This window comes from Euphorbia lathyris, chromosome 9 (assembly GCF_963576675.1).
Source record: "Euphorbia lathyris chromosome 9, ddEupLath1.1, whole genome shotgun sequence".
NCBI classification, from domain to species: Eukaryota; Viridiplantae; Streptophyta; class Magnoliopsida; order Malpighiales; family Euphorbiaceae; genus Euphorbia; species Euphorbia lathyris.
The window spans coordinates 66,816,121-66,840,338 of NC_088918.1; the positions used below are offsets into that span (position 1 = coordinate 66,816,121).

The 24,218-nt window shown below is 34.5% G+C and overlaps 1 protein-coding gene across 3 annotated transcripts; it reads left to right on the plus strand.

Annotated features, from left to right (window-relative positions):
* Positions 1-5,002: 5,002 nt before the first annotated feature.
* Positions 5,003-23,010, plus strand: LOC136205892 (zinc finger CCCH domain-containing protein 37). 3 transcript variants are annotated; one of them, XM_065996735.1, is made up of 12 exons: positions 5,003-5,321; positions 10,612-10,859; positions 14,685-14,744; positions 14,844-14,918; positions 15,007-15,069; positions 15,152-15,370; positions 16,818-16,855; positions 16,941-16,987; positions 17,151-17,281; positions 19,961-20,014; positions 21,796-21,933; positions 22,379-23,010. In XM_065996735.1, the coding sequence occupies exons 1-12, from the start codon at positions 5,018-5,020 to the stop codon at positions 22,499-22,501; spliced, it is 1,500 nt and encodes a 499-aa protein (XP_065852807.1). In that variant the 5' UTR covers positions 5,003-5,017; the 3' UTR covers positions 22,502-23,010. The 3 variants fall into 3 exon arrangements, with proteins under 3 accessions (XP_065852807.1, XP_065852808.1, XP_065852809.1); XM_065996736.1 differs by having other exon boundaries at positions 10,651-10,859; XM_065996737.1 differs by having other exon boundaries at positions 10,747-10,859.
* Positions 23,011-24,218: the final 1,208 nt, after the last annotated feature.

Consider the following 24,218-nt stretch of genomic DNA (forward strand, 5'->3'; position numbering starts at 1 on the left):
ACTAACATTCACAAAGGTCCATACCATAAACAGTTACTAAAAATAGTATATAAGTGCATACCTTCTGCATATCAAAGATTAGTGTGAATCATGCTCATTCACCCAACTCTAAGTCTTATTGAATAAGCTTGGCAAACCACTTCCATGTCTCTTTCGTCTCAAGTCCATCATCAACTGCCCATGTTATGGGATACATCTGAGAATTTCCATCTTTACAAACTGCAGACAAGAACTTCCCATTATAGAGACCTTTAAAAAAACAACCATCCATGCCTATACATCTTTTGTAGCCCTCTTTGAACCCTTCCTATATAGCTTTGAAACATACATAAAACCCTCTAAATATGTGCTTAGGAGGTATACCTTTCGTATCAACATGAATCACATAGCTTAAACTAGGATTAGACTTTAATATCTCATCCCTGTAACCATATAACCTGTTGTATTCTTCTTTATAATCACCCATGAACTACTTCATCATAATGTACTTAGCTCCACTCCAAATAGTTTTCCCAACATAAACCTCAAGTTTCTCCTTCACCAAATCTTGCAATTTCCAAAACCTAATATTTGGAGTATCTATAATCTTATCCCTGCAGTAATTTGCTATGAACTTAGAGTCACATCGATTGTTTTTATTAATCAATAACAAGTGTGTTGAGGATGATAAATCTTCACCAAGAAAATCTTTGACTTTGTGTCCAGACTGGCAAACAATTCCCAAAGACAGTCTCCTCCACTAGTTTAGCCATAACCTTATACCAATTGTTAGGTCTAAGCTTCAATTTGCACTTCTTTTTATAGAATACTTACCCAAAACTTCTCTAACCTCATACACCCTTGAATATCATCCCAATCTCAAACATAGGCTCCTCACATATACTTACCCATAATAAACCCTTCTTCTTCTTTTCCTCATATTTGCTTCATCTTCATCTTTGGATTCTTCATCAAAACTGTCTATATCAGATGACCCAATATGATCCTTATCACCACCTACACGACCTTCTTTTTCTTTGCTGTTAAATTTGCCCTGTACACCTTTATCAATCCCTAAAGATTCAATTTGAACTTCTACTAGAGGTTGAGGCCTTTTCCTAAGGTTTAACCTTTGGCTCCGAGTCACTATTGATATCATCTATGTAATCTTCATCTTCATCTCTTGTATCCTATGAAAATTGTCATCTCCATCTTCGTCAACCTCTGAATCTCAACTCAGATTATTATCACCTTCAACTGCTTCAATCTGCAGATCTGGTATCCCATCTCCATTTACTGCTTGACCTTGGTTATCCTTACTTAACAAGACAACTACTTTATTTACTACCTCAAGGGTTATATATATGGTATTAACACATATATTGTCCACACTAGCCACATTTAGGGGTGGCAACGGGGCGGGGTCCATCCCCCATCCCTAAAAAAAGTTTGGAGATTATACACACACACATACATATATCTATATGTGTGTGTAGAAGCACACTCGGTTTGAAGGTTGAATGTGGAATCACACTTCAAACCGAGTGTATACATAAACCTTATTGGAAAGTATATATATTTTTACTTTAGATTTTTAGTTTTTTTAATTATTTGAATAGAATTGAAAGCCTAAATATAGGCTGTATATTTTTTTTAAAGGAAATATGTTAATTTAACCTTTTCTTTTGTTAAAAGAAACTTTCTTTAAGATTTTTTTATTTTTAATTAAAAATAATTTATAATTAAAGTGTATATTATAGGAAAAAGTATAAAAATAAATCTTGTGATTCGGTTGTGGTGAAACTCTTAGCCTAGTGGTTGAGAGCTTACCTATGACTAGGGAGGTCATGGGTTCGAATCACATCCGGATGGGGTGAGAATTTTTCTTTCTTCTTTATAATGTAAGCACATTGTGCGCAAATTTTTTTTTTAAAAATTTTGTGATTCAGTTCATTTTCAAAATTGTTTAGTGAAATCTTATCCAGTCATCTTTGTCAAAACCATTTTTGTTTTGGCAACAATTGTTCCATCAACAATTTTTGAAGGAACATGTTGTCCATTTTTAATCAATCTCCAAACCAGATGTATATCTACTGATTTTTTTTAAGGAAAAGAAGAAATTTATTAATCGCTTTTTTTTTTTCAAAAAATGTAGATATATAAAAATGTTCATCCTTATTTTCTAGAAAATATAGTTTGATCCATAAAACAATGGTGGTTTATAAATTGATTGACCACTAGGAGATACATTTGAAATACTATTTGAATTGCTACCCATTATAAAATCTTTAACTCCTAAATGGTTAAATCTTAAAAGGAAAGAGTTATGCTCTCATACCAATTGAGGGTCTAAGTAAGGTTAAAATATATCCTAAAGAGGGGTGAATGAGTTATATGTATAAATAAAATTATTTTAATTGAAATAAAATTATTATTAAGAATAATAAAAAAAAGTATTAAGCCATGAAAAGCAAGTTTCACACAAGATGCGGAAATGGGTGATTGTAATACTTATAGAGCAGTTTATGTATAGTTGATTAGAGATAGTATTTTCTCTAACTGATAAATAATATCAGGCTTGCTTAAATAATATAAAGAGGAATGATAGAGAAATTGTGACACAAAGAAGTTTATAGTGATTCGACAAAACTAGACATACACCACTCTCAAGACTACGTCTTAAGATTTGTATTACAATATTTTTGTAGGTATGGATCAAACCTTCCTTAAGCTTACTGGTGCTTAAGAAATCTGAGTTAAGCTTACGGGTGCTTAACAAACTTGAGTTAAGCATATGAGTGCTTAATAAACCCGGATTAAGCTTAAATGTGCTTAATAAACCTCACAATACTTTTTACAAATTCTAGTACTAAACTTATTAAGACTTGCGGGTGCTTGACTGACCGTTACAATTCTTTTCTCCTGTAAGAATTACACCATTGGTCACTTTTATAGCTAAAGTGATTAAACTATCCTAGACACAACCTAGTGTATTTAAAATCTTACTTTTGAAGATTAAATAAGAACTTTTTACAATATGATTGAATTGAATACAAGAAAATATGAACACTCAATCTTTGATCTTAATGGAAAATATTTAGAGAGACTTTTTGATAATCTTGATGTAGCAACAATATAGTAAGTCTTCCCAAAGGGTGAAGTGAAGAGTTGATCTCTTTTTATAGTTGAAGAAAATATGTCCATTGTAAAGTGTCTGTTATTTCGTCTTTTAGTAAACATAACCCTTTTTGAATATATGCTTTAAATAAGTCTTTTGACAAAAGTGAGACCCTTTTCCAATAAAACATTCTTTAATAAATTAAGATGTGTATGTATCTTATACAGATGCTTTTATGATAAAAAAAAATTTACTTAATAAATGTCTCTCTTTATGAGACTCTTGTATTAAGTACTTTCTCTCTATTGCCACTTTTATTCTTCGTATTTTATTCTTGCAGGTCATTTCTTTAATGTAAACGGTAGGAGATCTTTTTTTTTTGTCTTTATTCTTCATTTCTTGAATAGTAAAGGAGTGTTTATGTAATAATTCTTTTTGTATATTATAAGAATTGTATTTGATCTTTTGTTTTTATACTTAGAACAATATTAAATATATTATTTTACAATAATTCGATAATAATTCATCTCCTTTAATTTAAACAATTTTCGTAAAGAATATTGTCACTGTAGTGAATAGTTCAACTGTTTGGGAATACTGTTATTATCAAAATATTTCATAAGTCAACACCAAGAAAGAGCGACGAAGCCCCAAACCCGAGAGCATTAGGCGCCAAAAGAAAGGGACCTCTCGACCAAGATGAAGAACCCGAGACTAAACTCAAGGCAATGCAAAAGGAGTTTGACAAGCTCATGAGTACCATTGCTAAGGCAGGGATCGACGCCGGGCATCTTGGCACCACAAAGATATAAATACCCATGTGTAGAAAATCATGAGCGAGCCGATGTCCCGAGGGTTTAAATACCCACTGCTGAAGGAGTAAGATGGACAAAAGACCTCAATACTCATGTTAAAAACTCTGGCCGAGCCATGTATACTACCACGACAGCCAACACTACAATGTGCCGCCTATTTCCTACCACCAAATTAGCTACTTCCTATTGGTACGAGTCTTAGGGACAAAGACCATCACCAACTTCAAGAAAATGTATGAACTCTTCGCCAATCATTTCGTAACATCCATTTTAGAAAGCAAGCACGATCTCAGCTACATGGTCCAACACAAGAAAGAAACTCTTAATAACTACATGGAAAGATTCTAGCAAAAAGTCATTTAGGTCAAGGCAGTGAACGTTGAGGGAGCGATCGACATTAGAGCCGACAACTGCCTTAGCAAGGAATTATCCATGGGAGCTAACCACTAATAGAACCCGAACCTTCAAATATCTGATGACCATGGTAAGAGATTTCTCCAGGTGGGAGGCCTACAGGTTAAATCCTTTGCTAAACGAGAAAGCCGCCTAGCAGGCCAATTAGGAAAGAGAGGGACCGGGAGAGGAAAAAGCCATGAAGGAACTTGGAGAGGTCACCGATTTTCCTGAATGCTTCTCGAGATGATGTTCTTTACTGGGTGAAGAAAAACAGGGTACCCATCACATATCCCTCTCAAGATGAAGAAATCAACCTCGTGAAGTAATGAAACTTTTTGCAACTTTCATAAAAGCGAAAGTGTCATGACACGGAAGACTATAAATAACTTATCACCGAGCTGGAAAACTAGTAGTTCAAGGAAGCTAGACCATTTAAAGAAAGTAAGGCGAGGTTTGGCATCCGAGGAAAGACGAGGGAGAGATTGGTGAACTGAATTTGTTTAAAGTAATATATTAACTCATGCTCTATCATATAGACGTATGAAGTTAAACATATCACTCTAAGTAAGTTTAATAATTAATAAAACAATTTAACAATAATTAATCAAACAATTAACTTATCTATTCAAAAGATTAGAAGTTTAGCTAGTAAAACTTGAATTGAGAAAAGAAGTATAATGAAAATTTTAGTGGGCTATAGGGTTTTATTATGGCAAATCAACACTACGGGGCGGCCCCACCACCATCATATATTGCTGCCACCACCAAATCCTTCATCGGTTCATATTTCTCCGACTCAGCCCTGCTAAGATACCTCGGAGTTCTCTCAGAGTCGGAATCTTCTCACTCGCCGGCCTTATCCATGTATCTAACTCAGGCCGAAGCCCTCCGGTACTCAGCCGACAGAGGCATTGCTTCTGCTGCCGCCACCGCTTCACATTTTTCGTCGTTTACCCCTCCACCTGGTGTCGATGTTGAGCCTCTACTCGCCGGCATCAAACGCTCTTCTGAAGGTTACTATCTACTCCTTCCTTCCTTATTTGCTTCTTTGTTTTTTTCTGTGCCTTTTTCTGTTTGGTTCTTCCGAGTTTGTTCTCACATGTCCCGAGTAGAAAATTATCTTTGGATTCGTACATCTATTCTAGTTCTTTTTCTCAACTAGTAACGAATTAGTATGTTTTTCCGTTTTTTGTTTTTGTTTTCGTTTTTTTGTTTTGGTTGTTTTACTTTAGCTGTACTGTCTGGGACTGAAGTACCAGTTGCTTTATCCATATACTAGAGAAGGACTGTAGACCATCGTTTGGTTGAAGAATTGTTGTTATTGCGATTGCTGTTTCTGCAATTGTTAGTATTATTAGGAAAGCCCAAGTAATTGCTATTTGCACAGTGCAATTCTTCAAATTTGCTGGAAATACTCAAAGAACCTTCTGTTGGAATCAGGATTGAACCTTAATCTACAGTTCTCTGTTTTTAAGTATTAACTTGTAAGCCTGCCCAACATTTAATGTGCCAAATTGGATTATGAAGAATGAAGACTTATCAAGATCTTAATTTAATTAGTATTGAGGTTGTGACATCTGCATTATGAGAATGTTCAGATCTAATATTAGGAAAATTAGATTAACAATCAGTAATTTGAACAGATTTAAGGGATCAACAAATAGTGTTCAAAATTTGATCCAAGAAATAGCAGCAATCCAGATTGATAGGTGATGCATTCTCATAATATGCTGAGAAAAGGCCATATCCAATTTCAAGGACTTTGAAGTTTGGAATTGTTTTTTATATGACTGCAAAAATTGGAATCACCAGCAATCGATATTTATGGGCTTGCAATTCGTTTTTTTATGTGAGCATGTAAGTTGAATAACTAAATGTAGTTTTATGTGCTCTCCAGTCTGTTAAGTAGGTGTTTGGGAGTTTTATTTTGAATCACTAAATGTTTCCTGTAATCAGCAGTCAGTATTTAGTTCCACTACCTGCAGTTTAGAGTGCCATAGTTTTTTGGGGCCAGGAGAAGGCTTCTTGTACAGTCTTGATTGACTGAATGATCAAGTCAATTTTATGTGTCTATTTCTAGCATTTGATGACTATGTTAGGAGGTGCTCTTGTACACTTATTCTGTCATGAATTTTCGTATCATTATCTTAATCCTTTCCCTACTGACATGTGCGCTGCAACAATTGATAACTATTTTGCCATGATTTATATCAAAACATAGTTATCATTAAGGATATTCTAACTTGGTTTTTCTACTTATAAAATAAATATGTATAGGGATGCACTATATAAGATAGTCTAAAGCATAAAAACAACAACAAAGCCTTAGTCCCGAAATGATTCGGGGTCGGCTAACATGAACCATCATATAAAACCGTGAAAATCAAGTCGTGTCAGCGACACAGATTCGCTCCCTCCACTCCGTCCTATCCACTACCATATTTTCCTCAATTCCCAATAAACTCATATCACTCTCGATCACCCTCCTCCAAGTTTGCTTAGGTCTTCCCTTACCCCTCACCACTACATCCCTTTGCCACTCTTCGGTTCTCCTAACCGGCGCATCAAGCGCTCTACGTCTCACATGGCCAAACCACCTTAGTCGGTTTTCTCTCATTTTATTCTCAATAGATGTGACCCCTACTTTTGTCCTAATTATTTCATTACGCACCCGGTCCTTTCTCGTGTGACCACACATCCATCTCAACATACGCATCTCCGCCACCGACATCTTATGGATGTGGCAGTGTTTCACTGCCCAACACTCCGTACCATATAACAATGCTGGTCTAATTGCCGTCCGGTAGAATTTTCCCTTCAATCTATTAGGCATGCCGGGATCACAAAGGAAACCCGTAGCACTCTTCCACTTCGACCCACCAGCTTTAATCCTATGAGCAACATCTCCATCTACTTCTCCATCCGTTTGGATAATAGATCCTAAATACCGGAAGCAATCCGAGGCCTGAACAACTCTCCCATCTAGGATGATTGTCCCTGCCTCCCTACTCCTACGGCCGCTAAACTTACACTCCAAATATTCTGTCTTACTTCGACTCAACTTAAAGCCTCTAGATTCTAGAGTTTGCCTCCATAGTTCCAACTTCATCTCCACTCCTTCTTTCGTCTCCTCAACCAACACAATATCATCTGCAAACAGCATGCACCATGGTATACCATCTTGAAGTGAACTTGTTAGTTCATCCATAACGATGGCAAAAAGAAATGGGCTTAGTGCGGAACCTTGATGCACTCCAATCGTAATAGGAAACTCTTCAGTCTTCCCAACACTAGTACGTACACTCGTGCATACTCCCTCATACATGTCCTTTATGATGTCAATATATTTCCGCGAAATGCCTTTCCTTATCAAGGCCCACCAAAGTACTTCCCTTGGTACCTTATCATATGCTTTCTCCAAGTCAATGAAAACCATATGCAAGTCTTTCTTCTTATTTCGATAGTGCTCCATTAATTGTCTCATTAGATGGATGGCTTCCATAGTTGATCTTCCCGGCATAAAGCCAAACTGGTTTTCCGAGATCTTCACCGTCCTCGTTAGCCTTTGTTCAATCACTCGCTCCCAAAGTTTCATAGTGTGACTCATTAATTTGATTCCCCGATAGTTGGCACAATCTTGGACATCGCCTTTGTTCTTATACAAAGGGATTAAAGTACTTTTCCTCCATTCTGATGGCATCTTATTGTTTCTCCAAATTTTGTTGAAGAACGTCGTCAACCATTCGATTCCTCTTTCTCCCAAACATCTCCAAATCTCAATAGGGATGCCATCAAGTCCTACTGCTTTCTTCAACTTCATCTTACTTAATGCCATTTTGACTTCACCCTTTTGAATTCTCCGCAGGCATTCATGATTTATCATATCGTGATGGATACTTATATCTCCAACATCTTGTTGGCGATCTCCATTAAATAAGTCATCAAAATAGGACCTCCATCGTTCCTTGATATCCTTATCTCCAACTAGGACTTTCTGGTCCACATCCTTCACACATTTAACTTTTCCGAGATCTCGTGTCTTCCTATCTCTCATCCGAGCAATTCTATATATGTCTCTTTCCCCTTCTTTCGTATCCAATCTTGTATACAGATCCCGATTCACCTTTGCTCTAGCATCTCGTATGACCTTCTTTACTTCCCTTTTAGCCTCTTTGTATTTTTCGTAGTTCTCGTCACTCCTACATTTCCCCAATAGTTTATAGGATTCTCTCTTACTCTTTACTGCTTGTCGTACTTCTTCTGTCCACCAAGATGTGTCCTTACCCGGTGGCATGCTACCTTTAGATTCCCCTAGAACTTCCTTCGCTACTTCCCTTATACTATGCTCCATCTTATTCCATATCGAATCTATATCTGAATCCATATTGCAAGTCCAAATATCTTTTTTGGTCATCTCATCCACAAATTTTTGTTGATTCTCCCCTTGCAATTTCCACCACTTAATCTTAGTCTCTACTTGAGGTGTTTGTTTTCTTATACATTTCCTACTTCGAAAATCTAGCACCACTACTCTATGTTGGGTTGTCGTACTCTCACCAGGGATCACCTTACAATCAATATAACTCTTTCTCCAAGCACTCCTTACTAAGAAGAAGTCAATTTGGCTCGCATTACCGCCACTCCGATAAGTCACTAAGTGGGATGTTCTCTTCATAAACCATGTGTTCATGATACTCAAGTCATAGGCTGATGCGAATTCCAAAATATCATTTCCTGCTTCATTCTTATCTCCAAAACCATACCCTCCATGAACACTCTCAAACCCATCTCGCCTAGAACCCACGTGTCCATTGAGATCACCCCCTAGTACCATTTTTTCATCCCTAGGAACCTGTTGCACCACTTCCTCTAAGTCATCCCAAAAAGCTTGTCTTATAGACACATCTAATCCTATTTATGGTTCATGTCATAAGATGTGACTAAGTTTTACGCTGGCCGCCACAAACCTACCGCAACCCTCCTCCTTTGTACGGGCTTGGGACCGGCTGTAAAGGCCACCAAGTGACCCTCACAGGCGGAGTTAGTCTAAAGCATAATGGGACGAAAAAGTCATGGCCCATTTAGCTAGTGTAAATACATGATTTGGCAATTGGCATGCAAATGAGGCATGATTTTGCCTTAAATATGAAATGGAGTCTAGTCATGATACCACTAAAGATTTTCAGCTTTGTCTGTTCATTGTTCGGCCCAAATCTCAAATTGACCACCAAAGTTATATGGAGCAGTCATTCAGCTTTTAATTCAACTGTGGGTATTCACTTTGGTCAATTTATCAACCATTGTAGAAGGTGTTGATAAATAGTTTGCTAGGAAAGTAACTTTCTGAAAAGGGGACCATAAGATTGAAATCAATGGCTAATTCAATGGAATTTCTTATTGCCATTACAATGAGATCAGATGTAAAAAGAGAGGCAGCTAGTAAGAATTTCAATGAACCTAAAGCCCACAAGAAACAATGACAAAGATTCGTAGGTGATGGCTAAACAGTTCAATGTCTTTTTGAATCTAAAATTAACCCAAAATGCAATAGATATTGAGTGGTGGAACTTTTAAAGGTGGGGTATTTTAACTTTGTGGCATGTGATAAATTAATATCCTTTGATTCTCATTCAATTTGTCAAGTTTATATATCAAAATATATCAATTGATAGACACATTGTTTTAACTTACATTTAAATATTTATTTAATTTTAAATCGTAGCAAGTTATATATTATTCTCAAAATCAAGATAAACATATTCTATTTCATATCTTACACAATTCTACACTAATTATAAGAGGAGAAAAAGAGATAACTTGGAGGATCTAACTAAGGGGCAAGTAGATTCTAATAATGTATAGTTTCAAGTCCTAATTCAACTTCTTGGGTTGGGAACACATTAAAGGGGAGAAGTTAAGGATTTACTTGTTATGTGATATCACATGGTGCAAGGATCTTGCAGAGTTTGAGTGGTAGGTAAACTAGTAAATATATGTAAAGAAAGTGGATTACAGAAACTAAATTTGATAATTAAATTCACCTCCATATTTTTATTACCGATCATGAAAATTTCCCGTCTACTTTCTCCACACATATTTTAAATGTCCATTATTTTGAAGTTATAAATATTTTATATTTGTTTGCATTTATTTTTATTTAAAGGTTATATACAATATATCCTATATGTTATTTTCTTATTTTTGTTAAGCCAACTTTCAAACTTAAATTCTTAATCAATACATATATATTATTATATGCTTCTTGTGATTTATTTTGCATATACTTCTCTACTATTTATATAGTGCTCTATCATCCAACTATTTTGGGTGCCCATAACACAGTTGGGCAAACTGAAGCTTGGTATTCTACCAACATTTTTTCCAAGCGTTCTAGATTTGAGAATCCAAGCAATTTACCTGTATATCCACAAAGACCAGGAGAGAAGGATTGTGCCCACTATATGCAAACACGAACCTGTAAATTTGGAGATAGCTGCAAGTTTGATCATCCTATTTGGGTTCCTGAGGGTGGAATCCCAGAATGGAAAGAGGTGACCACTTGTTTTTACTTATGTTTATAATCATTAGACATATAAGGTATCTCTGTGTATATATCAGTATTTTATATATTTTTATCAACATCGGGTCAAAGCTTAATGAATAAATACCTAAAATATTGAGTTGTGAGGTACATAAATTTATGTAATTATTGATCAAATGAGCAAATTGATTTTTCTGTCATATCATTATAGCTTATTGATGTAGGAAAGCTTGTGCAGTTTGTAACTTCAGGGTTTATACTGTTGAGGATAATGGGATTTAGAAATTGAGGCTGTGGAGGGACTGGTTTAGAATAAAACTAAAGAAAGAAAAAGGTTCTAAGAATCATACCTTGAACTTTTCAAGTTTTACACCTAAGGTTTCTTGGAAATCGTATATAGGGAGTGAATGGAATCACACAACTCACATCAAAGGTTGCCAGAAAAGTTCATTAACTGAAATCCGAACTAGAATTTATGAACCTAGGTATTTGTAGTACCAGAGCTATCTTAAACTCTAAAGACTCAGAAGAACTATGCTATTCTTTTTATTTTTAAGGATCGGAATTCAATTCGCAACATGATGTCTGTACGCTATTCTCTACCAACAAGGCCCTAAAAAAGGCTAATAAATATTTTTACAGAAAATCTCAAAAAAATTCCGAAAGCACCCACTCCTAAATTAACTAATTTTCCAGTTATATATATATATATATATATATATATATATATAACTAATTCTCTTGCATAAACAAAAATGACCAAGGAGCTTGTGAATTTCCAGCAGAACTTTTCATCATTAAGCTTCTGACAAATAAATGCTTATCCATTAGAATTTAGCATGTATTTCATATACATGCTGCCACTGTGCTCTATTTTTATGCTTTCATATTCTCTTTTGTTTTAAAATTTTTGCATCTTAAATGATAAAAGTTTTTCCTTTGAATGTGGCAGTATCTGATCATAGCATTCTCCAGCTTATTTAATGGTTTTTGTTAGCCTTGGTGAAAGAAACTGTATTGAGTCTATCAACTTCAACCATTATTATTATTATTATTCTGATCTATATTTAACATTTTAATTGGATATTGGGTATTGTTTTTATAATACTACCTGCTGCATACTGTAATAATCTTTCTCCTTGTCCTTCTATCGAAGAAAATGCCTTTATGTAGCCAATAGTTGTGTTTGCTTTGTATATCCTATATTAAAAGGTGCTTACTACCATTTATTCTTGGATCTGGAAGATGTTCTGATGTTTTAAAGCTGAAATTTTTGAATCTGGACGTGGCACTTTTGTCCACTTTGTCTCACATGTATAAGAGAATATAGTTGTTGAAATCTGTGGATGCTGGGAATAATTTCTATTTTTGTAAGTGGTCTTCTATATTGTCATTAACTAAATCTGGAAACTTCTTGTATTTGATACCTTATTTACATGTCAAAAGGGCTGTACTGATTTTTTTTTTCTTGCCACAAGTTTCATTGCCTAAGTCAATTATGGTTGACCTATTACTAGCTCTTGTAATACACATTTTATGTTTCAATGTGTAATTGGTGGATGCATACAAGGCAAAAGTTTTAATTTTGAGTAGAGGCAATTAGTTTAGATTGCGTGGCTTAAGCTGTTGATATGCCCTAAAAGTTAATTAATATTTTTATCATATGCAGCTGGCCAGAATGGTTATTTGTTCTTCTCAAAGGAGATAAACATTTCGGCAATTATGATATGTACTTCTGACCGATTAATTGTTGCTCATACTAGGTTTAACTGTAATTAGATTATAAGCAGTGGTCAATTGCTTGTAAACTCAACTCTCAGGATGGGTTTTATTTAAGATATGTCAGGATAAACTTATGGATAACAAATCATCAGAACTATATCCTTATGTTTTTTTTGAAATATTTTTTATATAGTTAAATGGGCTCGTTTAATCTGGCTAATTGAATAACTAACGTGCATGCTAAATTTGGCTCCTTTTGGAGTGTAAGTAATCGTTGCTAATAATCGAGTTATATACATGAGACATTTTGGTTGATAGATTATCCTTCTGAGAATTATGGTGTTTTAAATACCTTCCATTAAAAGATATCCCATGTATTTTTGTTATGAAGGTTTTTCTGTAGTGCATCTGATTTTAGTTCCAGTCATATTGTAGTGTATCTGGTACTAGTATCTATTGTTTCTTGATCATTGTCCTTTTTGTTGATAGAATCCTATGTTTGGTCAATCTCTATGCCTAGTTCCATGGCTTATGCTGTAAATGTGTACAGTTTGAAGCAAATGCTGTGGGTTTGTGTTTTCAGATCTCCAAATCGTATAGCCGTTCTATTTCGTTTTTGCACATATCTATCTATTGGTAAAAACTTGATACTATTACAGAAACTGAAGACCTCAATCAAAACCAAAGTACTAAATTTAGAAAATGTATTTCATAAAAAAGAAAAATTAAAATAATGTAGTTTGGTTTTAGTTTCCTTGTTCTTTAAGTGATTCATGAGCTGATCCAATATGCTTATCTATCTTATGATTAGTTATATTATTATTGATACTCTTTTATGTGGTCTAATATTAGTGTTTAATTTCTGGGGCACAAACATTCAAATTGTAGTCTCACCATGTTTTCTCCTTCATCTTTTTTAATGTTTTTATGCCTTCCTTATTATTTGATGTTATCCTTTATATTATTTGCTTTAAAATTTTCTTTCTCCACCATAGGCACATTTTACTGTCGTTTGAACTCTTTTTTCTTTACCCACTCTCAGATTTATTTCATATACATATAATTGAACATCTTCTATTTTGTATTACATAGTCTGTTTGTTGTGTCTGTCATCTCCATTTTGGTTGTATATTGAATCCTTCTACAGTTAAACCTCTATAAAGTGAATGTTGATAAAGTAATAACCTCGTTTATATGATAATTTCTATAGGAAAAAACTTGGGCAAATGGACTGAAGTAAGAACCTCGCTAGATGCATTAAGCAATAAAGATATTTAAATCCTTAAGGGCCCAATGAAAATATAAATTAATAATTATTGAATCCCATACAAAAGAAATATATAAATAGACCAAAACCTTTCAATTAATCAACAATACTCATACTAGAAGTAATTTCTTCTGCAAAAATGCATCCATAGTTTATTGTTTTTTCTTACCACCTAAACCAAAATGAACACCATCCTTCACTTTTTGTAGTGCAGTCACAACTTCTGGTCTCTTGTTGTAGTAAGTAGTTTAAGGTGACCATTGCTTGAAAAACTTCTTTTGACAATACATTTGGACAACGTGACTATCATCTGGGTTTGGATCATTTTCATCATCATGGTTGATTATTGATTGGATAATTTCTTCATCTGTAGGCGATCCCATAGCGGCATCATTCTCGTTAGGATAGTTCAAAAGATGTTCGACATCCATCACATTTCTATTAATTTTTCTTACCGCATACAATATATGCATTTTACAATGAAAAATCATCTATAAAATAATAATACTGATTTAATGATAAATGAATAATTTATTGATTTAGGAATAAATAAAATATTTCCCTAAGTGAATATTCTTTTCCGGTCCTAAGGATATGCATTTATCGACATTTTACTGTAGATGTTATACGGGATAAGATGTTGGTAATAATATCTAGTTTCACTTCAACTATAACATGCATATAAGTTTTTAATTTATTTCAATCAGTTGTGTGGAATCAAAATCCTGTTAACCTAGTTCAAAAGTGGTGATGTAGTCTGGCTAACCTAACTATTGATTACTCCTGTTATCTGTCACCCTGTTACAATATCTTTTTTATTATTTTTAAGTTATTCTTTTCGTGTAGGTCCCACCTGTTACTGCGATTGAATCCCTTCCTGATAGACCAGGAGAGCCTGATTGCCCTGTAAGTAGCATTTCAATCTAATGCTTGCTTTGGCTGCTATTAAATATACTTCAGGCCTATATTTTTTTTATAGCTTATTACTGCTCAATTATCTTGTAGTACTTTCTAAAAACTCAAAGGTGCAAGTATGGTTCAAAATGCAAGTTCAATCATCCTAAATATAATTTGGCTCCGGTATGTAGTACCATCATAGATTCCCACAAAAAAATGTCACATAGTTTTAATGTCAGTTTTTCAATTGCATGCTTTACGATTGCTTCAGGTTGGTTCAGAAAACAGTGGTGTTTTTGTCTTACCAGAGAGGCCTTCCGAGCCTACATGTGCAGTAAGATATCAATCTCTTATTTCTCAAATAGCCATATAGTCAAGTGGGTGGTCAGCTTGCTTATCATGGTGTATGTAAACAGTTTTATATGAAGACTGGGAATTGCAAATTTGGTGCAACTTGCAAATTCCATCACCCAAAAGATATCCAAATATCACTGGGACAAGAGAATGGTGATGCATGGCAGAAAGAAATAGCAATCAGGGCTGATGGATCATTGGAAGATGTCAATGCAGTTAATATGTCCATTTCATTCACTCCAGCCTCATATCATAACACCAAAGGACTTCCAATGAGACCGGTAATTTAATTTTAACCAATGTGCTTAGAGATGTTCCTTTTGCAGTTTTATTATTTTCTTTTAAAGAAATCTTGGTGCTTTTCTTTTGAATAACCATGATACTTGTGCAAAATGGTGAGAATGTGGCGAATTCATTGGTTATTGTGATTAAGCAGACAAACCTTTAAATAAAAAGCTATGAGAAATATGGATATGATGCGACTGAAAGATCAATAAATCAAGTTTAAATACTCAAGAAACTTGGATTATGGTTTATATTTTAGGTGGCATGCAAGTTAGTTAAGGTAGTAATGAGTATTCTTTTAGCATAAATGGATTTTTACAGGCATATTTGTATATTTAATTGTTTTATTGTCCAATACTCTATGTGAGAAATAATAATTTTCACTATGCTGGAACTAGAATTTGGATCTCTTTAGCAGTATTGGGTCTCTTTTGGGTTAAGATGGCATTAGGAATGGTTTCCTTTTAGTGCTGAAATTTTTGGATGATTAGGATAATGTTGGAGAGTCTATTCTCTTGAGGTTGCGATCTATGAATGCCAGATATTAATATGAAGTGGACCTTTAACTATAAGCTTGAGGTTTTAGTTCAATTGGTTCCATGACATGGTATTAGAGCCAGTTTGACCAAGTGGTCTAGGGTTCGATTCCTGGCAGCCCCATTTGTTGATTTAATTACAGGACATGGTAATATAGGATTGTGTTATGCACGCTTCAAGGAAATGCTTAGAATTGTTTTTTTTTTTTTTTTTTCATTTGCACATTTTTTCTACAGTATGCTTTTCTTTTGTTAATACTGCATAGATTGCCTTCATCACAAGTTCCAACTCAGAATTGCCAAATCATAATTGGAAATGTGAACAAATAACTAGGAAGTATATAATGCTTGCATCCTCCATTCTGCTGCAGTTAATTCATATAAAGGCATATAGCATCAATCTGAAATTCTATCTTAGTAGTTAGTACTTATAAGTAGTCACATCTGTTCTGATTGCTCAGAAGTTGAATCCATATATGCAATGCATCCTTTCAATATTTAAATTCTGGTCAGTCATGTGCAACAGGATTGTGCTGTTAGCACAAGAATTGTCTACAGCTTTTTGCATTGCAAATTTGGGCTTGTGGTATAACACTCATGTGCGAAAGAAATGGGAATGTTGTTACATAACACTGAAATAGTTCATTAACAAATACGAAACAATCTATCTTCGTCAAAGCTTTACAGTCTTTGTATCTTCTTGGGTTCTTTTTTTTTTTTTGGATTTCCAGTATTGTTTTTTTTTTCCTTTTTATATGTGTACATCAACAAGTTAATCAAATTTATTCTTCAATTGATGGGGCAAATTTTGTGATTTTTGTGTTATTGGTTGACTGATTCCATGCCTGTCAATATAATAGTTTTGTTATATTTCTTAGCCTGAATTTTAATTGACTTGTTCATGCAGGGTGAAGCGGATTGTCCATTCTATCTGAAAACTGGAAGGTTTGCCTTCGCCTATACATTCAAAAGTTTTGTAATAAATGGACTTGGCAAACATCACTAAAGTTTTATTTGTTCTTCCAATCAGTTGCAAGTATGGTCCCACTTGCCGCTACAATCATCCTGATAGAAATGGTATGCAAACTCCCTGGTACTTTTAGTTTAAGACTTCAGACTTTGAATTCTAATATCTTTACAACTTGTCAAGACATGCTTTGTGCTTCATTCATTATATTCCTCTTCTTTCCAGTTTATCATTTCATTTGAAATGACTCTAGTTGCCAATATCCTTTTGCAGCATTCACTCCAGCTGCTGCTGCCGTAGGCCATCCCATTTTAGCTAACCATCTGGCTAATTTGGGCGTTGGATTTGTTAATCCAGCTGCCTCTATATATCAATCTATTGATCCCAGATTGGCTCAGGCAACGGTAAATAAAATAATCTAAGTCTGTTCATTTTCGTTATTTTTATTTTTGTTTATTAGCTAGGCAGAACCTTTTTTGCTTAATCATTGTTATTATTGGTAGTAAGGGTTGGGGGTGGGAGAAGGAATTCTTTTGTTCTGGATCATGGAGGGTTATAAGTCGGGAAATATGGTTGTTGACTGAAGAGTGTTCCTTAGCATGTTCCCCTGTGTTTTAGGAGAGAAGAATCCCTTAATGGAAGGATGGTGGTTGGGGATACCAATTACCAAGCATGATGAAATTCTTGCAAGAAGCTTTAATATGTGTATGAACTTATTTTCCCCATCTGTTCAATTAAAAAGAGCTTCTTGATAGGAATAGTTACTGCAGAAATGATTTGTGGGAAAATTTTACTTTCTAATGTTTGATTTTGAAACTAATATTAAATCGGAATTTGTTGCAGTAGAAGAATATAAGCTTTTAAACTGATATAACATCCTAGATATCTGTATAGCAGAGTCCTAGATTAAAGGCTGGCCCAGTGCACTACTCGTCCCAGCTGAGCGACAGTCTGGGGAGGGGTCCCTCCCACCACAAGGGTGTATTGGGAGCAAGCCTTCCCCTGCCAATTTTTTTGGCAAGAGGCCGCTCCTAAGACTCAAACCCGTGACCTCTCGGTCACACAACAACATTGCGCCAAGGCTCACCCAGCAGAGTCCTAGGTTAATGTGGGATTTCTAAAATATATAGGTTCTTGATCACCTTAGGTTTGTATAAAACCTATTTTACATAATTCCTTTTTTCAACACCCCCCTCAGGCTGGTTTGTGAATATATTCCATAGCTAGCATGCTTACAAGTGAATCAAATTGATGTTGTGCTAACCCTTTGGTAAGAGTATTAGCTACCTGCTGACCTGTAGGTATGTAAAGGGTGGCAAACTGTGCCAGCTTCAAGTTTTTCTTTGATAAAATGTTGTGCTTCATTCTATCATCAAAAACTGGAACATGAACAATTGAAATTGCAGCTTTGGTGGCACAAGGTGTGAAGCGGAAATGTGCAAGTCTTCTAGTACTCTTGTAATCCACACGATCTCATAAATAAATAGCATGTGCAAGAGGTCCATACTCAGCCTCAGCACTACTCCGAGTCACAATGTGTTGCTTTTTATTTCGCCAAGTAAACAGATTACCACCAACAAACATGTCAGTAATGCTTCTTGCCCAATTAACATCTGCATAAGTTACTATTTAAATCTTCCCATGTTTTCTAAGCATCAAGCTTTTCCCTGGTATTCCTTTTAGAAACCTAGTATCCTATATGCAGCACCAAAGTGCGTTTTTTCCTAGAGCATGCATAAACTTCTTATGATGCTAACTGCAAATGCAACATCAGGGTGAGTATGGGACAGGTAAATTAGCTTTCCCATCAAATGCTGAAATTTTCCCTTGCCAACCACATTTTCAGCAGTATCTGGTTCTAGTTTCAAATTAGCTCCAATTAGAGTCTCAGATGCCCAACATCCCAAGAAACCAGTCTCATTCAGTAAATTGAGAATGTATTCCACTTATTCACAAACATGTCTAATCTTGATCTTGTAAACTCCGTACCTAAAAAAACGTACTTCAGTCCTCATAGAATCTCAAACCTTCAGCTAATCTCTTCTTTAACATAGATAATTCATAAATATATCACCTCTCAAAATCATATCATCTACATGCAATTGAAGTTGCAATCTTGCCCTTATCAGAGTGCTTATATTTATAGAACATAGTATGATTAGCTTGACTTACGTGATATGTGCATCCCTTTGCAACTTTGTAAGATGTTCGCACTGACCCCTAGTAGATTGTTTAATACCATACAAGGATTTTTTTAGTTTGTAGAGTCTGTTTGGGCCAACAGTACCTCCAAAACCTGGGCATACACATGAATACTACTTACTCCAAATTTCTGCTTAGAAAAGATTCTCCACATCAAGTTGTTGTACAAGCCAACTAAAATTAGCTGCAACTGAGAGAATAATATTTGAATTGATTTTTTCCACTAGAGCAAAGGTTTCCTGGTAGTCAATACCATAAGTTTGAGTAAACCCTTAGCCACAACCGCAATGTGTCACCTCACCTTGTATCTTTCTGCATTTAGGATTTATTTTCTGGAAGTTTCTGATATTTAAAAAAAAATATTGTGCAGAGCTTTTGTTGATTATATACTAGTTTATTTGACCAAAAATCCTTGTTTTTTTTATCATTTGGGAAATAACCTCCTCTGTTGACAGTATGTCCTTATTTGCCCTGGAAGTTTGTTTAGATCTTAGTTCTATGTGAGTTATTCTAAGCTTTTATGTAACTGTGAAATATTATTAAGCCAGCCTTTTAGTTAATTGTAAGACTATGTTGCACGGAAGCTCTTCTGCATTAGCGTTTCCGCGTTTTGTGTTTGTTTCCGTTTCCGTTTCCTAACTAAATTATCTTAGAAATAATGTTTCCTGGTGTCCGTTTCCGTTTCCGTGCAACATAGTTGTAAGATGATTTTTGTCTTGATCTTTTTTTCGTCAAGCTACTCAGTTGACATTTGTGTTCCTATTTTTCTGCTGCAACAGATAGCTTTTAAAAAATGTGTTACCATAATTCTTATGAATATTTGCTTGGCATTCTACTGCTTATAGAGTATTTGTTCTGATGTTTTTGTTCACTAATTGCAGCTGGGAGTGGGATTAACAATCTATCCTCAACGATATGGACAGGCAGAATGTGATGTGCGCTTCATTCCTCCCTATTTTAATTTAACATATCATCATTTTTCAATGGATTTAGCTTATCCTCTTGCAAATTAAAAATATATATATATTTAAAATTTTCCGTTGACTTAATTGGAGGTAGTTTTTTTACAGGAACTCATTTGACCTCAAAACTATTTTCCCCTTGATTAGGGCTGGCCATAGATCAAATATGAGGTTATACACAAGCTTATAGGAATATAATTACGAAAAATGCCACTTCTACTGCCTAAAAAGTTTACCACTGTCGTACCGCCTGAGACAGCATGTCTTAGGGCTTGAAAATTTCTATCATTTTAAATTTTTATGGATTTTGGTTTTTATATTTTATGTTCAAGGTATTTTTGCTATCTTTTATTAATTTTAACTATTACGTTCTTTTATTTGATTTTTTTGAGCTTTTGTTGTTTATCTTTTATTGTTTTCTCAATAATTGCTCATGAGAAATTTATTCTCTTGTCAAATTTTTATTGCTTTATATTATTTTCTCCTGGTGTTTTATATTTTTTATATAAGTTTTGAGCCCCTTTTTTATATTTCACTTCTTATTTTTATAATGATGTGATTTTCAATTATCTTTTTTAATATTTTATTATTTTTATAAGTTAGTAGTTGATGAAATTATTATATATCTAGAAAAATAAATAATATGTGAACTGAACTACTAAAATATTGTAATCTGTCAGCTATTAATTTGAAGTGGACCTTTAACTATCAGCTCGAGCTTTTAGCTAAAACGGTTCCATGACATGGTATCAGAGCCAGTGTGACCAAGTGGTCCTGGGTTCGATTCCTGGCAGCTCCATTTGTTGAGTTATTTGCAGGACATGGTAATATGGGCCTGTGTTGTCACGCTTCAAGCCCAAGTGTGCTTTCGCGTGTGGGGGTGTGTCAGCTATTAATTTGAAGTGGACCTTTAACTATCAGCTCGAGCTTTTAGCTAAAACGGTTCCATGACATAATCTAATATAAGGATACATTAGATTTTAGGATCTAGGATTTATACTTTATGATCTAGAATTTAGGGTTTAAAGGTTTGGCTTTCAGAGTTTTAAATTTAGAGTTTGGAGTTCAGTATTTAGGGTTAACGATTTAGAGTTAACTTGGGGTCTAAAATTCAAGGGTTTAGGATTTACGCTTCAGGGTTTAAGCTTTAGAGTTTAGGGTTCAGCCTTAGGATTTAATTTAAGGTCTGAAATTTATGTTTAAAATTTAGGAATTAGATTGGTCAAGATAGCCTTATTTTATTTGTCAGGTCGAAAGATGACATGATGGATAAATGTATATGGAGCCTCTTAATGAGTTAATGGAAGAAAATATGTCATTGTGGCTCGGATTGCATCATGTCTATTTTCTTTTTCCTTATTGGTTTCCTTTTTTCTTTTCTTTTTGCAAACATGTATACATTTTTGTTCTGTTTTCATCTCCATGTATGTGCATGCTTTGTCATTAGTTTTTTAATATTTATTTATATGTACAAAAAAAAAGTAATCATTAAATTAAAATATTAAGCTGAAAATGAATTTTGATAAATGATCAGAGCTTGGTCCTACCATTCCCATCCGTTATTTGGACCTCCTCGTTTTGGCTTTTGACTTAAAGTAAAATCTGACCATGTCATTGAATAAGTGGGTCACGTGCTAATCTCTTTATTTAAGGTGAGTTGGGTTGTGTCATGCAGCTAGAGAGGTTGCTGGCCCTATCATGATTCAAGACATTGTGAATGGTTTTTATTAATCCGATGTTTTGCCAATTTTTAGTTCTATATGAAGACTGGTGAGTGCAAGTACGGAGAAAGATGCAGGTTCCATCACCCTCTTGATCGGTCTGCACCTTCAGCTAAGCAAGTTGAGCAACAAATTGTTAAGCTCACTCTTGCTGGACTACCCAGGAGAGAGGTATGAGTTCGTGACACATGACCCTAACATTTGATGTATTTGATAGTAAGGTGGAATCAGTTTTTGTGAGAAATTCTCTTTCATTCAGGTTATCGGTTTTATCCTTCATCAAGAATTTAAGTATTTGCGATTCAGATATACGTTATCGTTGCATGGTTATAGTCATATGAAGATCTTGTTAATTGTTATTTATTCCTTTTTGTTGTTGGAATGTTGAGGAAAGCAAAATGACTCAGAAAATGCTTTTTGTTACTGTTCTACTTTGTTTCCTCGTTTGACAAGAAAGATCCTTGATGCTTGCCTATATCCGAGCTCTGCTTTATTTATATCCATGGTCTTCATTTTTTTCCGCCCAAAGAGCTTTTATCAACTTATTCACATACATGCATATTCAAGTTATTTGGAAGTATATTACATAAAAAAACTATTTGATGATTGTCAACAGGGTGCTGTTCACTGCCCGTATTATATGAAGACAGGCTCTTGCAAATATGGTGCCAATTGCAAATTCGATCATCCGACCCCTGGAGAAGTTATGGCTGTTCAAGCATCACAAGAAGAGTGTTGATATGAATCTGGAAGCCAAGTGCAGTAGTAGTTGCAGCCCTGAGAATGATTTATGTGAGGGATGCAAATCCCTTTTGTCGGCCTTTTCGGCCATTATTCTGTGTTCTTGCTTAGGAAGGAAGTCACTGTATTAAGTAGTATCTGGTGTTTTAACTGTAAGATTTATTTGTTCTGCCTAAACTACGGTCAGTCTTTCTTGTGATTGAGGTCCCCTATTATTCGGTGAGAATGGTTGGATAAATTTCGATCATATGGGTGATTCTGCCTTGGCAAAAGGCACGGTCGATGTTGTCCGGTGCGGTATCCCTCCTTGAATTGATGTCGGAAAGGATATATACAATCAGCTCAAAAGCCTATCTCATAGAGTAAGATCCTCTGGCTGGCTGGCAGGCTCTTACTAATTTGTTGTCTTAGATTTAGAAGAATATGAATCTGTTTAATGTAACATATTTTTCCTTTTTGTAATTATCTTGCCAAAGAATATTGAAGGAGAACCCTTTCAGTTTTCAATTAAGATCTTCTGATTTTATTGTTTTTCTTTACTTTGGGAATTATAAGTCAATTTGTAGTGGAATCATGTTGGAAGTTTAAGTGCACTATTTTTACTTTTGGAGGAAAGCATTCATTGAGCAGGAAAGGCAGCATCCTGCGAGATGCAAAAGTAGCCACTGGGAGGGACATGCTCCATTACAATTTTATTACTAGAGACAAGCTAACCTTGCAAGGAAATGAGTAGGAACATTACAAGTTCTTTTAACTAAAGTTCCAATATCTCTATAGGAGACGAGTAGGAAATTATAAAGGTCCGTTTGGTATTGACGTAATGCAATGTAATGTAATAAAGGTCGTAATGTAATCAAAGTTGTAATGGAATGGAATAGTGATTCTATTACCATGTTTGGTTGACAATTATGATGTAATGTAATAACCATTACAATATTTATATTTTCCTAATTAAATGCAATCATAAAATTTATTTACATAATTAAAATCAAATTTTATAATTAAAATCAACGAAAAACATGAAAAATGTGAAAAATTGAATCGTAATCGAATACAAAATTAGATTAACCGAAATCAATAAATTAGTATATAGTTTTTTCATATTTTTTTACATTTTTCTCGTTTCTTTTAATTTCCATTTTCAACATTTTTCACCGTTTTTTTATTTTCTATTTTCTAATTTTTCCGGTTTTTCATTTTTTTTTCATTTTCGTATTTTTTTGGTTTTTTTTTTTCATTTTTCGCATTTTTTCGGTTTTTTGTTTTTTTTTTCATTTTTTTTCGTTTTCAATTTTCATGTTTTTCTACTTTTTGCATTTTTGACAAGAATGAGAGGTGTGATTTGAGAAATAAGAGGTTAGATGACAATGTAATGAGAATTCAAGTCATTTTTCTACGTAATGGGGATTACAAGATTTCTTCAATAAAAATTAACTCAAGGTTTTTTCATTCCATTACAATGAAATTGTAACATGCAACCAAACATGGTAATGTGCCTTCAATATAATGGTCATTCTATTACAAAGGTCATTACATCTTACCAAACGGCATCTAAAAATTGACTAATAAATGGTGCAATAGGTTGCTCGGAATCTAAAAATTGACTAATAAATGGTGCAGTGGGTTGCTCGGAATCTATATACCTTTCTGTTGAATGATATCGGATGATGATTGTAGGTAATTATAAGAAAAATGTTCTTATACTTTTTAAAATA

Excerpts from the sequence above, each read along its gene's own strand:
- LOC136205892 (XM_065996735.1), top strand. The coding sequence starts at position 5,018 with ATGGCAAATCAACACTACGGGGCGGCCCCACCACCATCATATATTGCT. Across the intron at positions 5,322-10,611 it reads CATCAAACGCTCTTCTGAAG|TGCTCTATCATCCAACTATT; the intron begins GTTACTATCTAC and ends CTATTTATATAG. Across the intron at positions 15,371-16,817 it reads AAGGACTTCCAATGAGACCG|GGTGAAGCGGATTGTCCATT; the intron begins GTAATTTAATTT and ends TTGTTCATGCAG.